At 43.2% G+C, this 22,416-nt stretch overlaps 1 protein-coding gene across 3 annotated transcripts in view; it reads left to right on the plus strand.

Annotated features, from left to right (window-relative positions):
- The window catches only part of Cc2d2a (coiled-coil and C2 domain containing 2A), a 111,073-nt gene that overhangs the window by 30,125 nt on the left and 58,532 nt on the right, over window positions 1-22,416 (plus strand). For all 3 annotated transcript variants that reach the window (XM_010641862.3, XM_010641863.3, XM_010641864.3), the window contains 5 exons: window positions 505-667; window positions 11,289-11,425; window positions 12,091-12,222; window positions 17,284-17,493; window positions 18,971-19,077. In XM_010641862.3, coding sequence (XP_010640164.1) covers window positions 505-667; window positions 11,289-11,425; window positions 12,091-12,222; window positions 17,284-17,493; window positions 18,971-19,077 — 749 coding nt within the window. The remainder of the gene's footprint in view (window positions 1-504; window positions 668-11,288; window positions 11,426-12,090; window positions 12,223-17,283; window positions 17,494-18,970; window positions 19,078-22,416) is intronic.

The raw sequence follows: 22,416 nt of genomic DNA on the forward strand, positions 1-22,416 counted from the left end.
TGCTTAGGTTTTTGCATATGTAATTTAGTTGGAGATAAGTATACTAGTATCCCCATTTTCCAGTGAAGGAAATTGAGAAGCAGAGATTAAGTGAGTCCCCTCTAGCCCCCGACACAAAACTGGGATTTGCACCCAGGCCATCTGAGCTGCTATTCCTGCCACCTCTGCTCCTGGGCCAGTGCCAGGTGAGAAGGTCAATGCTATAAAATTTAGGAGCCGACATTCTTTACCTGGGTTAGGGTTTGTTGGGATTTTCACTCCCTTACTTGTCACTTCTCTGGCTCAGCCCTCTCTGCTTTTGACATCTTTCAGGTGGATAGAGTGGTAGAAAACAAATGACCCACTTGTGTATGGAACACTCTATAGTTCTATGCTTTCATTTTAAAAAGCAAAAGACAATTCACTTTTCTCTATAGGACATGTTAAGTTTGATGAGTTCTGTATAAGGAATTTTTTTCCCTAATAAACCAGGAATCTTTGCTTGATATTTTTAACATCACACAGGATGAAGAAGAGCTGCTCAGCGGTAAGGATGCTGAGGACTTCCTGTTGGGTTTGGACCCTGCAGCTGATGACTTTGTGGCAGTCCGACCTGCAGAATATGAAAGCATCCACACCTGGCTGGAAAAGGAAAAGGAGGTCCTCTTTATCCCCAGTAGGCAAGCAGGTACTCATTCTTTTTTATTTCTCTGCTCAGCATGGATATCTTCATTTTCCTTCAGATAAAATGTGCCTGATATAAGTCAAATCAAAAAGTACAGGGAATGCTTATTTTTTTATTTTTTAATATTTCCTGTAGTAAAAGACACTGCCGATAACTCTCCTTAAAATACTTCCTCTCCATTCAAGCACAGGTATCCCACTACTCTTACCACTTCTGAAGCAGTTCTGGAAGTCTTTTTTCATGAGTATCGTTGTGAGATATGATTTAAAAATATGGTGAATGCTGCTGTCCAAGGACAGCCAGTGGAAAGGCAGGCTCCTGAAAACATTGCAGTGAGTGCCCATCCACCTTATGCATCAGATCTGGCACCACGAGACTTCTAGGTCTTCCCCAAGGTCAAAACAACCATGAAAGACAAGCACTAGGAATTGATTGAGGTTGTTGAGGCAGCTACAATAGTGCAACTAAAGACACTCACGATAGAGGAATACCAGAACAGCTTCAGAAAGTGGCAAGAAGGAGGGACAAGTGTTTTTCAAGTGAAGGTCAGTGTTTGGAGGAGGATAATAGCCATGGGTCTTTTATAGTACTGAGAAAATTTTAATTTAAATATCTGCTGGATTTTGTATCACATCAAATAAGGATGGCTCATTTTTGAACTGGTTGTACTTACTCAACTGATCTAATAATAAATATATTCAGACCAAAAAATAATGAACATGGAAAAAACTCATTCAACTAATACTTATTCATAGACTAGCAGAAGAAACCTCACAGTGCTGGGGGAGCCCCTGCATCAAATCTGGCGCAGGTTCTGGGGTCCAAGAGCCTGCGACTCAGGCTGCATGAGCTTTCTTGCCCTCCGTCTTTGGGGCAGTGGCCAGGGCTCTGGAGCTGGGACCTCTTGATGAACCTGCAGTTACTGCCAGGCTTTCTCTCCAGCTTGGGTTTCCCTGTGCTCTCTTCCATGAGTGCCAGTAACAACACCTGAAGGAAGAGAGAACCTGAGTCCCTTGATGGAGCCCAGTCTTGTTGTTAGTGGCCTGGGGTTCACCTTACCTTCTTTCTGATGCCATTTGCTAGGAAAAAGAAGGGAACAGGAATTCTTGATGGGATTTGGGAAGATCAGTTGCCTGTTAATTTGTCCTGTCCTCTCTGAGTTCCAGTGAGATGTTGCTCAAGGACAAAGTATTGTTTCATTCTGAGAGGTCATTTTTTTTTCTTTTCTATTGAGTTTATTGGTGCATTTTAAGTATACAGTACAGCTACATTCATCACTGGGATCTTGTACCTTTACATGACAGATCTTTCTTCCCCATACCCCTGCCCTCCCTTCATCCCCTCCATCCTTTCCTATTTACAAAGACCTTGTTTCCATTTTTTCCTTTTCTCATATTTTTTCTTTTCCCTTATTTCCTTTCCCCTATCCTTCCCACTTTCCCTACACCTTTAGCCCTTTTCTTCCTATTTCACATTATCAATTATACAATTTGGATCTAATTTACGCTTTTAGTTTTTCACACCAGAGAAACTATTTGGTGTTTACACATGTGTGTCTTATTTATTTCATTAAGAGTATGGCCTCCATTGTCCCATGAATGACTCTAGTTTCTCATTCTTTATGGCTGAGTAGTATTCCTTTTTATAGAAAAACCACATCTTCTTTATCCAGTCTCCAACTGATGGGAAACTGGGCTGTTTCCAAGTTTTAGCTACTACAAACTGTGCTGCTATAAATATGGGTGTACATATATCACTGTGGTATGATTCTTTTAATTCTTTTCAAAAGATACCCAGCAAAGGGATAGCTGGGTCAAATGGAAACTCTAGTCTACTTCTTTGAGGTCTTTCCATATTGATTTCCACAGGGGTTGCACCAGTCTGCACTCCCACCAACAGTGGAGAAGGGTTCCTTTCTCCCCACAGTCCCACCAGCAATTTTATTGGTTGAATTCTTGGTAGCAACCATTCTTTCTGGGGTGAGGTGGAATCTCACTGTTGTTTTCATCTGTATCTCTCAAATGATCAGTGATGTTGAATATTTTTCATATATTTATTTACTGCTTTTGCTTCTCTGAGAAATGTCTGTTCATTTCAGATGCCCAATTTTGAATCTTTATATTTGGGGGGCCTGATTTTTTTTAGTTCTTTATATATTCTGGATAATTGTCCTTTGTCTGAGGGGAAGGTGGTAAAAATTTTTTTCCCACATTGTAGGTTGTCTCTTAGTTTTGTTGGTGGTTTCTTTCGCAGTGCAAAAGCTTTTTTTAAATGATGAGATCCCAGTTGTTGGGATCTTTGTGCTAGTTCCCGTGTTACTGGGGATTTGTTCATAAAGTATTTTACTATGCTAATGTCTTCTAGAGTTCTGCCTAACTTATCTTCTAGCAAGTTTAGAGTTTCTTTTTTTTTTTTTTTTTTTTTTTTTTTTTTGTTGGTACTGGGGATTGAACTCGGATCCTTGCACACGCAAGGCAGGCCACTGAACTGCTGAGCTAAATCCCTTGACCTCTATTTTAATATTTAGATCTTTAAGCCACTTGGATTTTAGTTTAGTGCATGGTGAAAGATAAGGGTCTAGTTTCAATCTTTGGCAGGTTGAAATCCAGTTTTTCCAACACCATTTATTAAAGAGGCTATCTTTCCTCCAGTGAGAACAGTTGGCTCCTTTGTCAAAGATGAGATAGCTGAGTACATCTGGAGTTATTTCTATGTCTTCCAGTCTATTCCACTAATACTCGGGTCTTTTTCTTTGCCAGTACCATGCTGTTTTTATCACAGTGGCTTTGTTGTACAGTTTCAAGTTGGGGATTGTGGTACTCCCTGTCATGTCTCTGTTGCCTAGAATGGCTTTTGCTATTCTAGGTCTCTTCTGGTTTCAAATGAATTTTTTGTATTATTTTCTCTAGTTCTGTGAAATATACTGTTGGAATCTCAACCAGGATTGCAGGGGATATCTTTCCATTTTCTTATACCTCTTTGATCTCTTTTTTCAGAGTGCTATAGTTTTCAGTGTATAGGTCTTTTGTTTCCTTTGTTAGATTGATTCCTAGATACTTCATTTTTTTAGTTGCTATTGTGAAAGAAATTGTTTCCGTAATTTCTTTCTCAGTGAGTCTGTTATTTATGTATAAGAAGGCTATTGATATTTGAGTGTTGACCTTGTATCCAGCTACTCTGTTGAAAGTGTCAATCAAGTCTAGAAGTCTTTCAGCATAGTTTTTTGGGTCTTCTATGTAGAGTATCATATCATCAGGAAATAATGACAGTTTAACTTCTTCCTTTCCTATCTTTATTGCTTTAATTTCTTTCTCATGTCTAATTGCTGTTGCTAATGTTTCCAGAACTATATTGAACAGGAGTGGTGATAGTGTACATCCTTGTCTTGTTCCTGATTTTAGCATGAAGATTTTAAGTTTTTGGCCATTTAATATGATGTTGGCTGTTGGTTTTTCATAGATAGCCTTTATCAAATTGAGATAAAGACCATCTATCCCAATTTTCTGCAGGGTTTTTATCATGAATGGGTGTTGAATTTTGTCGAATGCTTTTCTGAATCTATTGATGATCATATGGTTTTTGTTCTTGACTCTGTTAATATCGAATATTACATTTATTGATTTATATTGAACCATCCTTGCATCCCTGGGATAAATCTGACTTGATCAGGGTGTATGATCTTCTTGATGACCCTCTGTATTCTGTTTGCCAGTATCTTATTGAGGATTTTTACATCTATGTTCATTAAGGAGATTGGCCTATAGTTCTCTTTTTTGGCTGGGTCTTTCCCTGGTTTTGGAATCAAAGTAATGCTTGCTTTCAGGAATGAATTTGGAAGTTTTGCTTCCCTTTCAATTTCATTGTAAAGTTTAAAGAGTAGTGGCAGTAGTTCTTCTCTAAATGTCTTGTACAATTCAGCAGTGAATCCATCAGGACTTGGGCTTTTCTTAGTTGGTAAACTTTTAATTATGTTTTCAATTTCACTGATTGTAATTGGGGAGTTTAGTTTTTTTTTTTGTCTTCTTTATTCAACTTTGGTAATTCATAAATATCTAGAAATCTGTCCATGTCTTCTATGTTTTCCATTTTTTTAGAATACAGGTTCTCGAAGTAGGTATTGATGATCCTCTGGATTTGTGCTAGATCTGTTGTGACTTCACTTTTTTGTTCCTAACTGCATGGATCTGAGCCTTTTTCTTTCCTTTTTCTGACAGGATTGGCTAAGCGTTTATCAATTTTATTTATTCTTTTGAAAAACCAATCTTGGATTCATTGATTTTTCTTTGTATCATTCTCTTAGTTTCCATTGCATTAATTTCTGCTCTGATCTTTATAATTTCCTCTTTTGTATGAGCTTTGGGTTCTTCTTGATCATTTTTCTAGGAGCCTAAGATTCATTGTTAGATTGTTTATTTGAACTTGCTCTGTTTTCCTAGTGTGGGCATTCACTGCTATAAATTTTCCACATAGAACTGCTTTCATTGTGTCCCATAGATTCCTGCATGTTGTATTGGTATTATCATTTATTTGTAAAAACTGACTAATTTCTTCTTTAATTTCCTCTGTGACACATTGATTGTTCAGGAGAGTGTTGTTCAATTTCCATGTTTTTGTGAAGTTCTTATGGTTTCTTATGCTACTGATCTCCAGCTTAATTGCACTATAGTCTGATAATATACATGGGATAACTATGATTCCTTTGCATTTACTTAAACCTGCTCTATTAGCTAGTGTGTGGTCTATTTTGGAGAATGACCCATGTGCAGCCAAAAAGAATGTATACTCTGATTTTGTGGGGTGGAACACTCTGTAGACATCTAATAAGTCCATATGTTCAAAAGCTTGGTTCAGTTCTAATATAAAATAATATAAATAATATAAAGTTGTTGACTTTTTGTCTAGATGATCTATTTGTGATAGTAGGATATTTAGGTCCCCAACTACAGTTGTATTAGTGTTTATTTGGTTTTTCATGTCCTTTAATATTTGTTTTACATAGTTGGGAGCATTAATATTTGGTGCATATATATTTATGATTGTCATCTGTTCCTCTTGGATTGCTCCCTTTACAAGAATGTAGTGGCCTTCTTTGTCTCTCTTAATCAGTTTTGGTTTGAAATTTACTTTGTCTGCAAATAAGATACCTACCGTGGCTTTTTTCTGGGCTTCTTTCACATGGAGAACTGTTTTCCATCCTTTCACTTTCAGTCTATGAGTTTTTTTTGAACTAGGTGTGTTTCTTGTTTACAACATATTGTTGGATTTTGCTTCTTAATCTATTCTGCCAGTCTATTTCTCTTGATTGGTGAATTGAGGCCATTGTCATTGATGGTTACAACTGATATGTACTGACTTATTGTCATGTTACTGTCCTGTTATTGGCTCTTTTTAATTTTTCCCTCTCTCCCTTTAGTTTCTTGCCTTGTCTATTGGCTTTGCTCTGTTGGGCCTATGAAATTGTGACCTTCTTGTCTTTTTCTAGGATATTTTAAAAAAATTTTTTTAGAGTGCTGGTTTGGTATTCATGAAGTTTCTCAGGTGTTCTTTATCATGGAAGTATCTTATTTCTCCATCAATTTTGAAAGATAGTTTTGCAGTATACATCAGCCTAGGTTGGAGGTTGTTTTCTTTTATGACTTGAAATACCTCATTCCAGTCTCTCCTTGACCTGAGGGTTTGTGATGAAAAGTCTGCTGTGATTCTGATGGGCTTTCCTTTGCATGTGCTTTGTCTCTTTTTTCTAACTGCTTGTAGTATTTTGCTCTTCTGTTGGGTTTCTGGGATCTTGACTATTATATGTCTAGGTGTAGATTTTTTTTTCTTAATCATGGCTAATTGGAGTCCTATATGCCTTACTTATCTGTGTGTAAAATTCTTTCCCTCTGTTTGTGAAGTTTTCTGTCATTAATTCTGTGAGCAGTTATTTAAAGTCCTTTGTAGTTTTCCCTGCTACTTCATGGATTCCTATCAATCTTATATTATTCTTCTTTGCATCATCTAGGAGTTGTTGGATTGATTTCTCATGATCCCTTACTGTTTCGGTTTTTTCTTGCTGTTGTTAGTGTTATTGCTTTGTTTTTGGTACCAGGGATCAAACTTGGATCCTTGTGCTTCCAAGGCAGGCAGCAGAACCACTGAGCTAAATCCCTGGCCCAATCCCTTACCATTTTTAAGAGATCTCTCTTTTTATGGTCCCTGACTGCAATCCTATCTTCTATATCCGAAATTCTGTCTTCACATTCATTTATTCTGCTGCAAATACTTTCAATAGAGTTTTTAATCTCCTGGATATCTGTTTGAATCTGTTTCATGGATTCCATTTCTTTCTTATGTTGGGCATTCATGGCTTCTAACATGGTCCTGAGCTCATCTATTTTTTTTTGTCTGTTTCTGTTCTAGAGTCCCTAATCATGTCTTTTGCTGTGCTTACCATCTCTGTAGTTATCTGAGAAATTATTTCTGTTTTGAATTTTTCTAGAGCTTGATTGATCTGTTTTGTTACTTCCTCTGCTATGAGTTCAGGGTGTCCTGGTGGTTGATTGTCAGACTTTCCCACCTCATTTTCCCTGATGTTTGCTGTTGCTGAATTGGAAGTCTGTATTTGTGCCTTGCATTTTCTCATTTTTATTTTTGTTGTTGGGCTGTCCTTGGTTTAATTTCTGGATTAGTACTTCAATCTTCCTGATATAGCTACTCTTTAGTTTTTGAGTCTCTAATGACTCAGACACACTCTCATTTTCATAATATCAGAAAGGACAACTCATTAAATCAATCATAACCCTTTAGCCCAATTTATATAATCAGCAACACAACAGCATCAAGCACAGCTTAGAAATTGACAGTTTGTGGTAGTTATTAATCTATGAACTTTAACCATGTGAATTAAATCAAAATTGAGGACCAGCCCAAAATATGTTTATAGTGAATAAACTCTTCAATATAGCAACTTTACCCTTCAGGATGGGGACTTAGAAGGAGTTGGGAGGAGAGGAATAGATAAGTAAAAGAATAGGAGAAGGTTTCAAGTGAAGCCAGAGGACACAGGATGATCACGCAAACTCTAGGAAACTGTTGAAGACAAGAGGGAAAGACAGAGTGCAAGAACAAAGACAAGAATAGAACAACTTAGCAGTAATAGGGAAGCTATAAATTGTACTCACTTTCCTTTGAAACTAATGACCCTCAAGTGAAAGAAAAAGAGTGAAGAAAAGAAAAAGGAAGAAATCTGTATTAGGGAAGGAACAGGAACAAAAAGGGAGATGAAGAATAACATGGGGGAGCAAGAGCCTGAGCAGGAAAAAGAGGAAAGAAAAAAGGAAGAATTTGCAGAATGGGAAGAAATAAACTTTTTTAAATAAAAATTAAAAATAAGAGGAAAAGAAAGAAAAAAATTTGAAGAGCCTCTTCCAGGGTATGTCTCTGCTGACACAATAGACAATATGGGAAGCAATGTGCAGAACTAAGTCAGTTACTATCAGCTAGCCAATGGCAGACCCCTGAGATTCTGGCTGAATTCTGGCTGCCAGGCCCAAGCTGAGCTCCCTGACCTCCTGCAGGGTTGAACTCTGCAAGGTTCCACTGCAGGTTCCAGTGCCCTTCCCCTGAAGATAGTCCAAGTTCTGATGGAAGGGGGTGATTCCTCCAACTTACCTACTACAGAGGTCTGATGTGCCTTTATTGCAGTTGTTCGCTTCTGTTCTATCTTCTGGAGCTCAGTTCTATGGCCTTTATGACCACCCGTGCCTCTGCAGTGTGGATCCAGGTACCGGCACAACCAGGAAGCCCGAGAACACAGTAGGGGGGATGCTGCAGAGGAGCCCACACGGCTGGGCAGTTCTCACAGGTCCTCTCTGATGAAGGCCTGGGGTGCTGGAGGAGGAGGTAAAGGAGCAGTGAGCTTCCTGTGCAGCTGGGCCTGAGAAGTCATTTTGAGTCCTGTGTCTTCAAAGTATTTAAATTTGATGGACATTTCAAATTCCTCCTAAAATAGATATCTGGCAGAAAAAAATCCACAGGAAATGGCGTGGGCCTAGTCGTAGCAATAGCAAACGCATCCTAGACACTTACTCTCCCTGTACTTTCCTAGGGCTGTGGTGCCTGCCAGCTGCTGTTACCCCCATGGCCAGCAATCTTACCCCACACACCCAGCTACTGTCATCCCTGCCAGTTTGATCGATGCAGGAGCAGAAGCCCAAAGGGCTTGAGAACCAGCTCGAGAGTCTGAAGCTGGAGGTGACAGAAACGGAGCTAAGCTTGAGGTGGCCTCCCCCTAAGGTCACACACTGGACTGTTCTGTATACTGGTGTTTCTTGGGGGTACAGAGAGACATTTGCACAACCGCAGCCCAGAAGCAGACTGTCACCTGAGTTTGATGCAGAGGCTCACTGTCAGGCCTCTCCCCCCATCCCCAACCCCACAGAGCTGGGGCAGAGTTAGGCAGACCATAAGCACCCTCCCGTGAGAGCTGACGCTAGCTCAGCCAGAAATGAGGGCTTGACAAGGGCCCAGGAATGGGTACATAGAGCCAAGGGATCCGGCTTCTGCCCTTCTCCAGTCTCAAGGAGAGATGAGTAAGGGCGACACCCGGACCAAGCACAGACTGCAGCCTGGAGTGAGTTCCTCTGCGCCTCACCTGAAGACAGGAGGATACAAAAACTGCCTCAGACGTGGCCTTGAGTACTCGTGTCAGTTGTGAGCACCGAGGACAGATCGTGTGTGGACAGCCTTGCCTTGCGGACACCCGTGTTGGGAGCAGTGACCTCCAGGGGCATGCTCCTGTCAGACATCAGCCTTAATCTGTCTTAATTTAACTTTGTAGGCAAAGTAGAGTCAGACAAATACCCGTACTGAGTACATTTTCACAAAAAATTCTGGAGACCATCAGAGTAGCGAGGCACAAGAAGCTATCCTGAGTTCTAGGAACCGCGGATCAAGATGCCGCTCAGGGAGCGTGGGGGGACAGGGCCATGTGGCACAAGAGCGATCCAGTCTGCACTCTTGTGAGGTGCAGTTTAGAGTGCGGTCGTCAGGACCACAGCCCGACCTAGACAGGGCGTCCTCTCCACCCTCCAGCTGCTGCACCCCTCACCTTGTGAGAGTCACGATCCCACCCTCTCCTGCTCACTATCCTGGGAGATCTGGACTATCCCAGACTGCACCACTTAGAGACAGTTCTGAGAACTGTGCCCTTGGGTGATCCTATCATCAAGGGCCTGAGTGTGTGTGTGTGTGTGTGTGTGCAAACTCAGACACTACAGCCAGTGCACACCAGGCTGCCTGGTATGGCTTAGGATCCTGGGGACCAGAAGGGGGGGCAGAGCTATAAGCAGATTAACACGGGGTGGAGCGGAGTTGCTAGGTGACAGGAAGCTTCAGTTGGACACTAACCACATGGGACACTTCACCACTGCAGGGCCACTGCTCACCAAACCAGCGCAGTGTGTGCTCTTCCGGATGAACTCACTTTCCAGCCCATCAGTGGCCCCTCCCTTGGCACACTCCTCCCTCCCTTTTAAAGCCTCTTTCACCTGCAGCTTCCCCCACCCAAGTTATTATCACCTAGGGACTTTCTTCATCTCACATTGCCCTCTGACAGGATGCTAGAGGGACCTTCATTTCTTGTTGCTGGCTGGGCGTGGTAGTGCACACCTGTAATCCTAGCACTCAGGAGGCTGAGGCAGGAGTGTCTCTCCCAGTCTGATGCCAGCCTGGGTTACATAGTGAGACTCTGTTTCAAAAAGCAAAAACAAACCCATTTCTTGTTGCTGCCTCTCACTCCCTCTGGGATCTAAGAGGGACCAGACAGCGGTGGCCTGGCCCAGACCCCAGAGTTCCTGAACACTTGACACTGGGAGTGTCTGTGAATAAAAACAGATGGAAAAAATAAATGAGGTCATGGTCACATTTACTTAATTTTTTAAAGTGTTTTTTCAGTGCTGGGGATGGAATCCAGGGTCTCTAGCACACTAGGCAAGTGCCCTACCACTGGGATGAAGCTGCATCCCAGCTCTCACAGCTTTTAATTTACAAAACAAATTCTGTGTCCCTTACTTTATGTGGTTCTCTCAGGAACCCTGTGAATAGAAACCACTGTCTCTGTGGTACAGGGAAAGGCGCTCCAAAGTGTGTGTGGTCCAGACTGGCTCAGGTGAAGAGGGAGGGAGCTAAAGAGTGCACTCCAGGCCCTTTGATTAAATATGACCTTCCTATCCCCACCCCCGGTTTTGTTTTGTTTTGCTTTGCTTTGTTTTTTCAGACAGGGTCTTCCTATGTAGCCCACGCTGGTCTCAAACTCACAGCAATCTTCCTGCCTCGGCCTTCTGAGTGATGAGGTTAGTCATAGGCGGTGCCACCATGCCCGGCTCTACACGTCTTCTCTTTCCCTACGCTACACTGGCAAGTTAGGTCCTGAATTGTTTCAGCGTTCCCTCTTTAGGGCACGATTCTGCACCGCGATAATGCCAAGGAACACCCTGGTCTCCTACACTGCTTCTAGAAAGTCCGTGGGAAATGCAGTTCCCATGGACACAGAGGCGGTTCTTGCGATTGTTGGAATTGGGCAAATGGCGGTTTGAAACGCGAGGTTGGCGCAGGAGTTCACTGTGCTTGTTTGTGAACCCCGCAGTGCCGACCTATAAGAAGCTTCCGGAGAACGTGCAGCCCCGGTTCCCGGAGGACGAAGGCCTTTACACCGGGGCGCGGCCGCAGGTGACGCGCTCCAACCAGAATGTGGCAGAGAGCCGGCTGCTGCGGCAGGAGCCCGTGAGTGCCAGGGGTCCCCACGCGCGCCTGCATCCTCGGCTAGTCCACAGGACCCAGTTTCCTGTTTGTACTTTGCTTCTCTGTATATTTCCTACACAGCCTCCCAGCTACCCAAACCCCATCTTCTGCTCACTGCTTCTGAGCTTCGGCTAAATCAGATGTTGGCCATCTGGCCCCATTAATGCAATTTTTGTTTGGTTTTGGTTTTGGTTTTTGAGACAGGGTCTCACTATGTAGCCTGGGCTGGCCTCGAATTTGTGGCGATCCTCCTGCTTCAGCCTCCCGAGGGCTGGGATTACTGGCAAGTGCCACCAAGCCAGACTAAACTTTTAAATTTTCTTTAGATAGAATGTGATCAGGTTCAAGTTTTTCTTCTGTGGTTATTTCACCTTAAATCTCTAATAAATAGAACATAAATGTTTCCTTGCGTATTCTTTTAAGCTTTTTCTTAAGTTTTTCTGAGGGATGGTCAGTAATGCCTTGTGGGCGTTGATGAAGACTCGATTTCCAGTGGGAACAGAGACATTTAAAATTCTCTTGGGTAGGAGGAGGTCTGTGAAATGTGTACTTTGACACAGAATTTTCCCACCAGCGTTGTTTGCTTTGAGAACCATTTTATTTCCAAACAGAAGAAAACACAGTCTTTCCCTCTGCTTGCTCTGCAGGGCAGGAAATGGTTTGGCGATGATGGCAGAATCCTGGCTCTGCCGAGCCCCATCAAGCCCTTCCCCACCCGGCCCCCAAGGTTGGCCCAGGAGCCCAGTGCCAAGGAAGGGCTGGAGACGCTGTATAAAAAGGTACACACCCTATCCACTGAGTCGTTAAGATGGAAAACACCCCGCGTGTCGGACAGCTTGGGGTGCTGAAGTTGTAGGATTCTGCTTTGATTTTTCTCTTTGGAGAATTCACTGTCCTACACATACAGTGCAAACAGCAGGCCAACTGTGTAAGAGCCACACTTTGCTCACCTGCTCCCTCTTAAGCACGCAGTAGATCTCCAGTCCAGCAGCGGTCCTGAGCTTTGTCCTACAGGACCTGATTTGTGTCCCCCTCTGCCACTCCTGGGATGACACTGGTCTTCAATCTCTGCCTGCCTTGGTCTGATTTGTAATACAGACATGGTGCCGGTGACTACTAGATTGCAGATTGGATGAGGTAATACAGGTAGCTTGGTTTCTTTTGTGTTGCTGTAGCAAAACACTGGAAGCTTGGTACTTCATGTAGAAAAGAAGTTTATTTAGCTTAGCTGGGACACAGTCCCTAACACCCACACGTTCAAGGAGGAAAGGTTTATTTTAGCTCAGTTCGTAGCTGGTCATCCCATAAAAGCAAGGTAGTGAGCACACAAGGCATAGCCTGTAGTCAGAGTCCTAGCGGAGGCCCACTGTCCTGCTATCCTGGCTTTGCTTATGTCTCTTTGCTTTTCCGGTCCCATTTCCTTAATTGAAAAGTAGGGAAAAAATCGTAATCTTCTCTACCTCATTGGGTCATTGTGGGTATAAAGATGACATACGAGTATGCCCCCCATTCAGCTGTAAATTCCCATAAAATATGACTGCAGACCACTATCAATGAATAGCTACTTTGTACCAAAAAAATGTGATGCTAGAAGTAGTTAAGAAGTAGATGTAAACATAAGGCTTAGCCTTATGATTTATCATCTGTTTGGTTCCATTCAGAAGATGCATGATGTAATTAGTTATCAAGACAGTGTGAACTTATGCAAATATCAAATGATCCATCGGTCCATCCCTTCGTCCGTCCACACATCCGTCCACCTCAGCGTGAGCCACCGATAGAATGAAGCGGTGAAGTGTGGGCTGAAAGGAGAAAACAGGAGAATAATGAATAAGAAGGGTAGAGTAGGGGGAGCCCATTGACATCATCCGCCTCCTTCGGAAGTCCCAGCATAGGTTCTAGACTAAGTTGAAAATGCCCCAGAGTCAGAAAAATCAGACCCTCGCTGCGCTAAGGGTTAGACATGGTGCGGAGCCAGCTGGACCCAAGGGCAGTGGTTTCCCATGGCATTGCCCACGAATCGCCTTCCCCGTCTGGGCCTCCAGGCCTGCTTTGCTGAGTTCTCCACCTGCAGGGCCGAGACCACGTGGAGACGCCTTGAGCAGGGAGAGGTCGCCTCCTGGCTCTGGACCGGGAGCCACCATCGGGATGTGGAAATGGGGAGAATAGGATAGCACTCCTTCCACTGCGGTTCTTTCTCATGGGCCGATAACACTGTTTTCATCATATAACGTGATGTTTTGAAGGATGGATCCACTGTAGAAGAGTTGAATCTGACAAACTAACAACTGCATTAACTCATAGTTACCGTTTGTTACGAGGGTAGCATGTGACATCCACCCGTATCTCTCCTCTCTCGTCCTAGTTCTTCTCAAATGTAGACGGGCAGGCCTCGTTCTCTCCTGTTGCTGGAGGCCATGATCTTTGGTGGCCTTTGAGCAACTCCAGAAAAAAGGGATCACCTTTTCCCCACATTTCACATAATAACACCAAGCACAAATGTAATCAGTTGTAAGTGGATTGTGTAACTCATGATCACGTGCCATGTTCTTTGTTTGGATGGGAGTGGTTTTTTTGAGGCAGGTTTCAATGTGTAGTTCTGGCAGGCCTTAAACTCTCTAGGTAGCCCAGGCTGGCCTTGAACTCATTGAGATCCTCCCTCCTCAGCCTCCTGAGCACTAGGTTTGCAGCATGCATCACCATGTGTGGTGCCCTGGCAAGCATGTTCTACAAGAGAGAAACAGAAATTTCCCCAGAGAAACCCAGAATAATACCTTTAGAATCTACTACAGACCAGAAGCGATGATGCACACCAATAATCGCAGCACTCTGCATGCTGAGGCAGGAGGATTGCCATGAGTTCAAGGCCAGCCAAGGCTACATAGTTCAAGTCCAGCCTGAACTACATAGCTAAACTCTCCAAAAAATAAATTCTCCCACTGGACAAATTTAGAAACTGGTACTTGAACTCCACCAGTGAGTATTATTTTTCTGTATAACTTTCAAATTTGTATGCATTGATATACCTCCATGCACATGCTGACAATATAACCCATATACATTACCTCTTATAGCTTTGGCTTTCAGCTTTCAAGTGAAGACAGAAGAAAGTTTCACACTAAAATACACCCTCTACTTACTGTCTTTCCTTGGGAGAAATGTTTGCTACTATTTTCCTAATAGTAGTCAATATAAAAGAAATGAAAACACATACAACAAAAAGACAAATAAGCTCATTTTCCCTAGCAGAAACAGAGGCGGGTTATTTTGAGAAGTTTACTTCAGTGGTTACAGGAGTCCTGGGACCCTTTGACGTTGAACTGAGGCAGAGACTATGAGCAGTTACTGAAATGCTGGCTGCTGCAGACTGGTGAACACGGGCAAAAGCCAGGTGATCCAGGCCACTTCACAAGTAAATAGAATAATTCTAGCAACGCTGCAGACTCACCCCAAGAGTATGCAAGATGGAACCCACCCGACAAACCCCAAGTAACTCCATAACTGGGGAGCTCCATAAAAAGAGGACATTGAAGGCAAGGATCAGCAGGCACCAAGCAACTAGAGAGGAATTTTCCATTATGTCTCTGAACTGATGTTTGGCTGTGTGTCATTGTAAGGAGGAAATTTTTGATTAATCCCGGTTATCTGAGTGATCCTAAGACACACAGTAGCCACGTGGAGATTAAAACCTTCTCACGCTGCTGCTGGTTATAAGTGTACTCAAATTACTCTTTTACCTGAATGGAAGAGAAAAGAATTGTGTCTCCATTATTGCAGTGTCCGTAGTATATTTATAACTCGCCACTGAAAGGCCGCAGATGGGTTTCCGCAAGATCCAAGCGACCAGCAGAGGATGCACGAGGATGCTTTCCGCCCACACATCTACCTGGGGCCAGGAGAGAAACTGTGGCTTCTGTTTTCCTGTTGGTTCTCAACACATGAAAAGGGAAGACAGATGCCACAAAAAGATGAAGAGCTCTCTCTGAAAAAAAGAAAGTTGTAGCTTTTTGGGCATTGTGACCAAGGACTTCCAGGAGTCCTGGAAGCTTTTCATATTTTATTAACTGAGCTTTAGGCAGAGACCACCTTCAATTAGTGGAACATAGGCCCATGCATATTTGGGAATCCAATCGGGTAAGCAGAGCTATTTTGGAAGGCACTGAGGTACAGTTAATCCAGTCCTACTCAAGTCTGCAAAATTTATATCATAACCAGTTTAACAGGGATGACTTTTGAAATAAAAATACTATAGGAATTCTCATCAAAGATAGTGTCATTTTTACAAAAAAAGTGAGGATGATATCCCATTAATATAAATGTAGGATGCAATATATTAGAGTCCTATAAGAAAAGACGCGGGTGAAGATGCTTTACTCTAAGTGCAAATATTTTCTGTTTTCATGTCTGATTGTAACTGGAAATCAGATTACACGATAAAATAAAAGGGAACATATTTCTATAGCCACTGCATATTTGTGTATAAACACAATATGTGAGCTTCCCCGTTCCATTCTGTCTAATGGAGAATAACATTGGAACCTTACAGGATTCTCATGTAGGAATGCCCCTTCTGGGTTTCCGTACATCCTTCCCTGTATCCCAGGAGGCGTCCTTTCAGACCCAAGGATCTTTTCCTCTCTAAATTGGTTGCCGCTTGAAGATGGGCCCCTTTACATGGCCGGCTCCTATTTATCTTTGTGGAATAAATGAGATGATATATCGAAGTGTATGATATTATGCTTGGGGATCTGAAAATGCTAACTGAATCTTTTCAGTGAAGAGATAGAGACGAAGAGATAGAGGCCCAGAGACATAGGCTGGCTTGCCTGAGGTCCTAGAGCAAGTTCAAGGTGGAGCCAGGGCTAGAACCCAAGGCTGCTGGCCCAGTTTAGCATCTTACTCCATCCCATGCAGGATAATTAAATGAAGAGATTACTGAACGTGTTTCCCAAAACCGATGAAGGACAATCCCAACCGGAGTTTTTACACCTTCCATGTAACTTCATCATTTGTAAATAAAATGTTTTGCCACACCGTCATAGAACTTTCCAGACAGCATTACTAGCTTCCAAAACTCATCTCTGCAGAAGAGAATTGAGCGATGGCGCTTCAGCCACCACATCACTCCCCTTCATCCTTGAGCTTCCCAAACTTAGCGGGAACTGATGATGGAGAGTATCTTAAAGATTTTAGGGAAGGAAAACAGGAATTTGTCTGACTCATTATGCACCAACCAACCCAATAAATTCCCACTGGAAATCTCCATTCCCATTTTCTGCACAATGGACTCGGTCACTTCCCATCCTCCTTGCTTTGTTATTTTTACCAATAGCTTCATCCCTCACTCCACCACCTGGGAAAACTGGGTGCCACCATGCAGGTCCACGAAGGAAAAGTCTCTCGCTGCCATCTAGGAAACAAAAACATCCCCACACCCTTTGAAAATTCAGGTACTTATGTATGACCCAAATAATGACCGTTTGTGCCTACAATCTATGCTTCTCACATTTCAAACGTTTCAAGGTCACCAACTACATAAACCAAAATTTCCAGAAACAAGATAGTCTGTAAGAAAAAGATTGGAGCTATGACTTGGGAGAGTAATGAAGACGAAAAGATTGGAAAGCAAGATTTGGAGTGGTTTCTTTTCCTGTTCTTTCAGTCCCCTTTCCAGGTATGCAAAACAGGGCAGGCCCCTAATCGGGTAACAGGCACCTTCAGCCTGACTTGACAGGCAGGAGGTATTTTGTATCCAACTGCTCTCCCTTCGCGCATTAGAACACGGTTATCTGAGAAGCACTTCCCCTGTGTTCCACCCCGCTCTCTGCTCTCTTTGGCAGGCAGTGAAGTACGTTCACAGAACTCAGCATATGATTGGGTCTGGAGACCCTCCCGGATATTTCCAACTGGACATTGATATTTCAGGTTTAATCTTCACTCATCACCCCTGTTTTAGCCGAGAGCACGTTTTGGCCGCCAAACTGGCCCAGTTGTATGACCAATACCTTGCAAGACACCAGAGAAACAAGGCAAAGTTTCTTACTGATAAGGTAAGTGGAATCGCCATGCTTTCGTAGGCTTGATTCTCCCAACGGCCCAAGCATGCAAGTACATTTTAACAGTGAAATGTTCCTGCCTCTCCCATGTTCCCACTGTCTGGGATATGGGATGTATCATCCTGCCTAGAGGCAAGAGGAAGGGTGTAGATGCTGTGTGATTTTATGAGTGCGAATTCAAAGGCACAAATTGACTTCAAGAGGAAGTTTTGTGAGGAGTGCAAGCAAGATGTCCCACCCACAAGAAGGGGGTAAGGGCGGGAAGGGAAGAGGCCTTGCTCACTGCAGTGATCTCAGATCCTGAGATCAGTGGCAGCTTGAGAATCTCCGTCCTTAGAGACTTTTTTGTTTTTATATTACTTTTTCCATGGTGTGGCAGCTAAACACAAGACGGCTGCCCTCAACTGATGCTCAAAAGAAAAGCTTCCACTTGGAGTTATTTCCAGTGTGACACTGTGCTATGGGATTTCCACTGTAATTTTAACTATAGGCCATTTTACAAGGGGTGATCATATAGTTAAATTTAAAAAATCATTGCAGGGAAAGACACACTGCATCGATCCCTCTCAAAATACTCTCCTTCACTCCAGACACATTTATCCCATCTCCTGGCCACTTTCTGAAGCAGATCTGGAAGTTCTTTTTCATGAGCTTCTTTACAATGTACGATCAAAAATACAGGGAAAGCTGCTACCATGTTCCACCCAGTGGAAAGGCGGCATCATACAAACATCACGGAGAGTTCTTGTCCTCCTGTTCACTGGCCCCCTGTGATTCCTGGCTGTTCCCCAAAGTCAAAATGACCATGAAAGGTAAACACTTTGAATTTATTCAGAACATCATGGCAGCCACAGAGTTGCACTTAATCACACCAGAACGGCCTTCTAGAACTGCTCTTCTAGAACTGCTTCGGAAAGTGGCCAGAACAGTGGGGTCAGCGTGTGAAGTGCAGGGTTGATGGAGAAACATCTTTTACTGTAAAAAACCATGTTAAGATTTAAGCATTCACCGTATTCAGGCACACGTCAGGGTCTCATGTCCTCACTTTGAAACCTTACCTTCCAAGTAAGAGATTACTGCACAGTGCCTCCGGTTATGAGCCTATAGTTTCAGCATTTTTCAGATCACGGGAATACCACAGTACATTCAGGACCCAGGAAGGCCCACTGTCAGCTGGAATGTAAACTTGCTTTGAGATATTCATATAGAAATATTTCTGTGAGCAGCTTATCTGAGCCGCAGAACAAGGATGGACACACAGCATTCATTATTATTTCCAGTTCTGAGAAGGGATGAAACAATTCCCTGCCAAAGTTCCTTTCAGTGAGAGCTTGGCGGCAGCTGGATGCTTGCACAGCAATTCACAGAATGCTGGGTCCACTCGGCCCAGGGGATCTGGGTGGGTCCAGGAACATTGCTTGCCTCTCGGATAGAGTTACTAATGTGAAACTCTTCTCCATGTCTTTTTAAGCTCCAAGCTCTAAGAAATGCTGTTCAAACTGGCCTGCATCCAGAAAAGCCCCATCAGTCTCTTGATGCAACCCAAAAGACCATCAGTGAATATAAATCTGAAATTCGGTGAGTAAAGTTTGTAATTCTAACTACCAATCTCTTTTTTCTTTTGCTTAGATATGTTGGTTACAATTTCTTTTCCAGATAGACTTTCCTGAATGGGGAGAAATCCTGGCAAATGAAATGAGATGCCCTGTGTCCTCACACTTTCCTTCACTTCAATACAGGGGTACAGTGTACAGTGCAGGGCTGGTCTCACACTCGGGAGTATAGCAGGGCCATGCTGGGACCCAGCAGCTCACTTCCTATGTGTGCGCCGTCTGCTCTGGCTTCTCTTCAAATGGAAAAGATCCAATGTCACTGTACGATGTGGTTCACCAAGCCTGAAGAACGCCTGAGACAATAGCTGTTGGTTCTGGGTGTCCACGTGTGTGGGACCCACGGGCAGAGACGACCAAAGTCTTCCTTCTGGGAGGGAGGGACAGGGTCAGTGGGAGAGGTCGTCAGCACTTTCTAAAAGCCAAAGGCACCCTGAGCAAATGCGACAAAACATCAGCAGGTGGCACATTATTTATTATACTTCATTTCCCTGAAAATAAGACCTAACCAGGGCCGGGGATTTAGCTCAGTGGTTTTGCCGCCTGCCTCACAAAGGCATGGTCCCAAGTTCGATCCCCAGTACCAAAAAAAAAAAAAAGGCCTAACTGGATGATGAGACTGATCTGATTACCGCAGTGATGGCCAGTATCACGCAGAAGATTTTCCTGCACTGTTCTCTTGCTCGGTGGCCACTCTGTAATGGCAGGTAAGAAAGGCAACTGGGCCTGGCATTTTTGATCTCTAGTTTTCAAGGCTGATTATTCTCCAGTTAATTATCATTTTCAGGAGAAAATGGTATGTACTTTTCTAGGTTTTGAATTATCCATAATTTAAAAATGCAAAAATTAGTAAGGTGTATTGGTGCACACCTGTAATCCCAGCACTTTGGAGGCTGAGGTAGAAGGATTGCTGCAAGTTTGAGGCAGGCCTGGGATACAGAATGAGTTCAAGGCCACTGGGAACTCCATAGCAAGACCTTGTCTCCAAAGAACAAAACAATTTTTTTTCAAAAATTAAAACCATGATTATTCTCCAATAATAAGGAAATGTAAGATGTTAAAATGTGAATATCAGCTAAAATCCCATGCCTTGGAGAAAATCCTTCTTTAAAGTTTTTTGCTAGTTTTTTTGCATATATTCTGTGTGTGTGTGTGTGTGTGTGTGTGGAGAGAGAGAGAGAGAGAGAATGTACAAAGAATGTGTTTAAAAATGAAAATTGGTTGTTTGTGATGTGCTGGGGATCAAACCCAGGGCCTTATACACACAAGGCAAGCTCTCTACCACTGAGCAACATCTCAGCCCCCAAAATGAATTCTTCCCTTGTGATGCTGGTAATTGAACCCAGGGCCTTCCCACTGAGGTACATCGCCATCCTTTTTTTGTTTTCTGAGACAAGGTCTAGCAAAGTCTCTAAATTTCACAGGCTGGGCTCCTCCTGCCTCAGTTTCCCTGAGTGCTGAGATTATATTTCTGCACCACCACTCTTGGCTTGAAAATTACCTTTCAGGTTGAGAGGAAAACATATTGCAGGCTTTGTGTGAGAATAATTCGTGGCGTAGCACACATGGGGGACAGTGACATCAAGCTATTCTGAAAACAGTCATTGTTTTATACAAAATCATATTCATCAATCACTATGAAAAACAGCAAACTTGTGCATGAAACCCACAGAACATGCCCAGGAGACCTATCAGAGACCCACAACAGTTGTTCTGCTGCCCCTAGAGATGAAAACCTCTGAGACCTAGAACTTGATGCTAATCCAGCAGAAGAAGGGATTCCAGTCTCTCACTGACTTATCACTGGGCAGGAAAACAACTTATAAGCAGGTTGCCTCTTCCTCATGTCCTGTTGAGTGGACCCATTTCCTTCATTCCCTGCCATCTGCTGATCGGCCACCCCGAGCTGCGGCCCTGCATGTCTGCTGAGTCTTCCACTGTGTGGTTTCATGCCAAGTGTGCTCACAATTCTGCAATCGCATCCCCCCATCTAGCTGCCATAGTATTTCCCTGCATGGCCAAACTTGGCAAAACATGAACTGTGTGCAATATCTGCTCCCCTCCCTGGCTTACTGCTGCACCCATCTGGCCTCTGGAGCAGATCCTGCTGCAGCTCTCTCGGCTTAAGACACACACTGCCATCATAGGTTCCCAGACAAAACATTCTCCTTCCTCTCCTGATGTCTTTGTGCTTCTGCAACCACCTGCCCTTCTCGGTGTCTTTTTCCTGATCTCCCTCCTCTGCACGGTTCACAAATCTTCAGTGTTCCTCATTGTTTTCTTTTCTTTATTTTTATCCCTGGTACTAGGATAGAGCCCAAGGCACTCTACCATTGAGCTACATCCCCAGACCTATTTATGTATTTGTTTGTTTTTAAGTTTATGGAACATTTTAGGTATATAATATAATGACATTCATCATTAGAGATTTATACCTTTCTGTAACATAACTTGATTCTTTTTATTGCAGGGGTGGGTTGAGCCAGGGTCTCACTATGTAGTTCAGACTTCTCTGGAACTCACTGTGTAGCCCAGGCTGTTCTCTAACTCACAGCGATCCTCCTGCCTCAGCCTCCCAAGTGCTGGGATTACAGGCGTGCACCACTACACTGGGCCTCTTGATTCTTACTTATTCCCCTGCCCTCCCTTCAACCCCTCCATTCCTCCCTATTTACAAAGACCTTGTTTCCATTTTTTTCCCTTTCTCATAATTATTCCTTTCCATTCTTTCCTTTCCCCTACCCTTCCTACTTCCTCTTCCTCTCTAAACCCTTTCTTCCCATTTCACATTATTTGTTATATATTTCCCATACCTTTTTATTTTGAGTCAGAATCTTGCTAAATTGCCCCAGCTAGTTTAAACTGGGATTATAGGCATGCATCTGTTGTCTTCTTTTCAATCTTTTTTATCTATATTTTTACTTAAGGTGAATCCATTCCTGTGGTAGTTTTAGAAATCATCTCAATAAATGTTTCATAGGGCCGGGGATTTAGCTCAGCGGTTAGGTGGCCTGCCTTGCAAGCGCAAGGACCTGGGTTCAATCCCCGGTACCAAAAAAAAATAAAAAAATAAAAAAGTAAATAAATGTTTCATCTCTGAGCTGGGCATTTCTTCCCCACTGCCATCCCCATGAACATTAAATTGCACTAAAATGTTTCCCAATGCCCTACTCAAATTGCCTTTCTCTCCTCTACAGGCCTGACCATAGTCTTTTTTTTTTTTGGTACCAGGGATTGAACTCTGGCCCTTGTGCTTGCAAGGCAGGCCACCAAACCACTGAGCTAAATCCCCGGCCCTTTCTTTTTT

The sequence above is a fragment of the Fukomys damarensis genome, unplaced genomic scaffold, assembly GCF_012274545.1.
Source record: "Fukomys damarensis isolate Sample0158 unplaced genomic scaffold, DMR_v1.0_HiC HiC_scaffold_35, whole genome shotgun sequence".
Taxonomy (NCBI): Eukaryota; Metazoa; Chordata; class Mammalia; order Rodentia; family Bathyergidae; genus Fukomys; species Fukomys damarensis.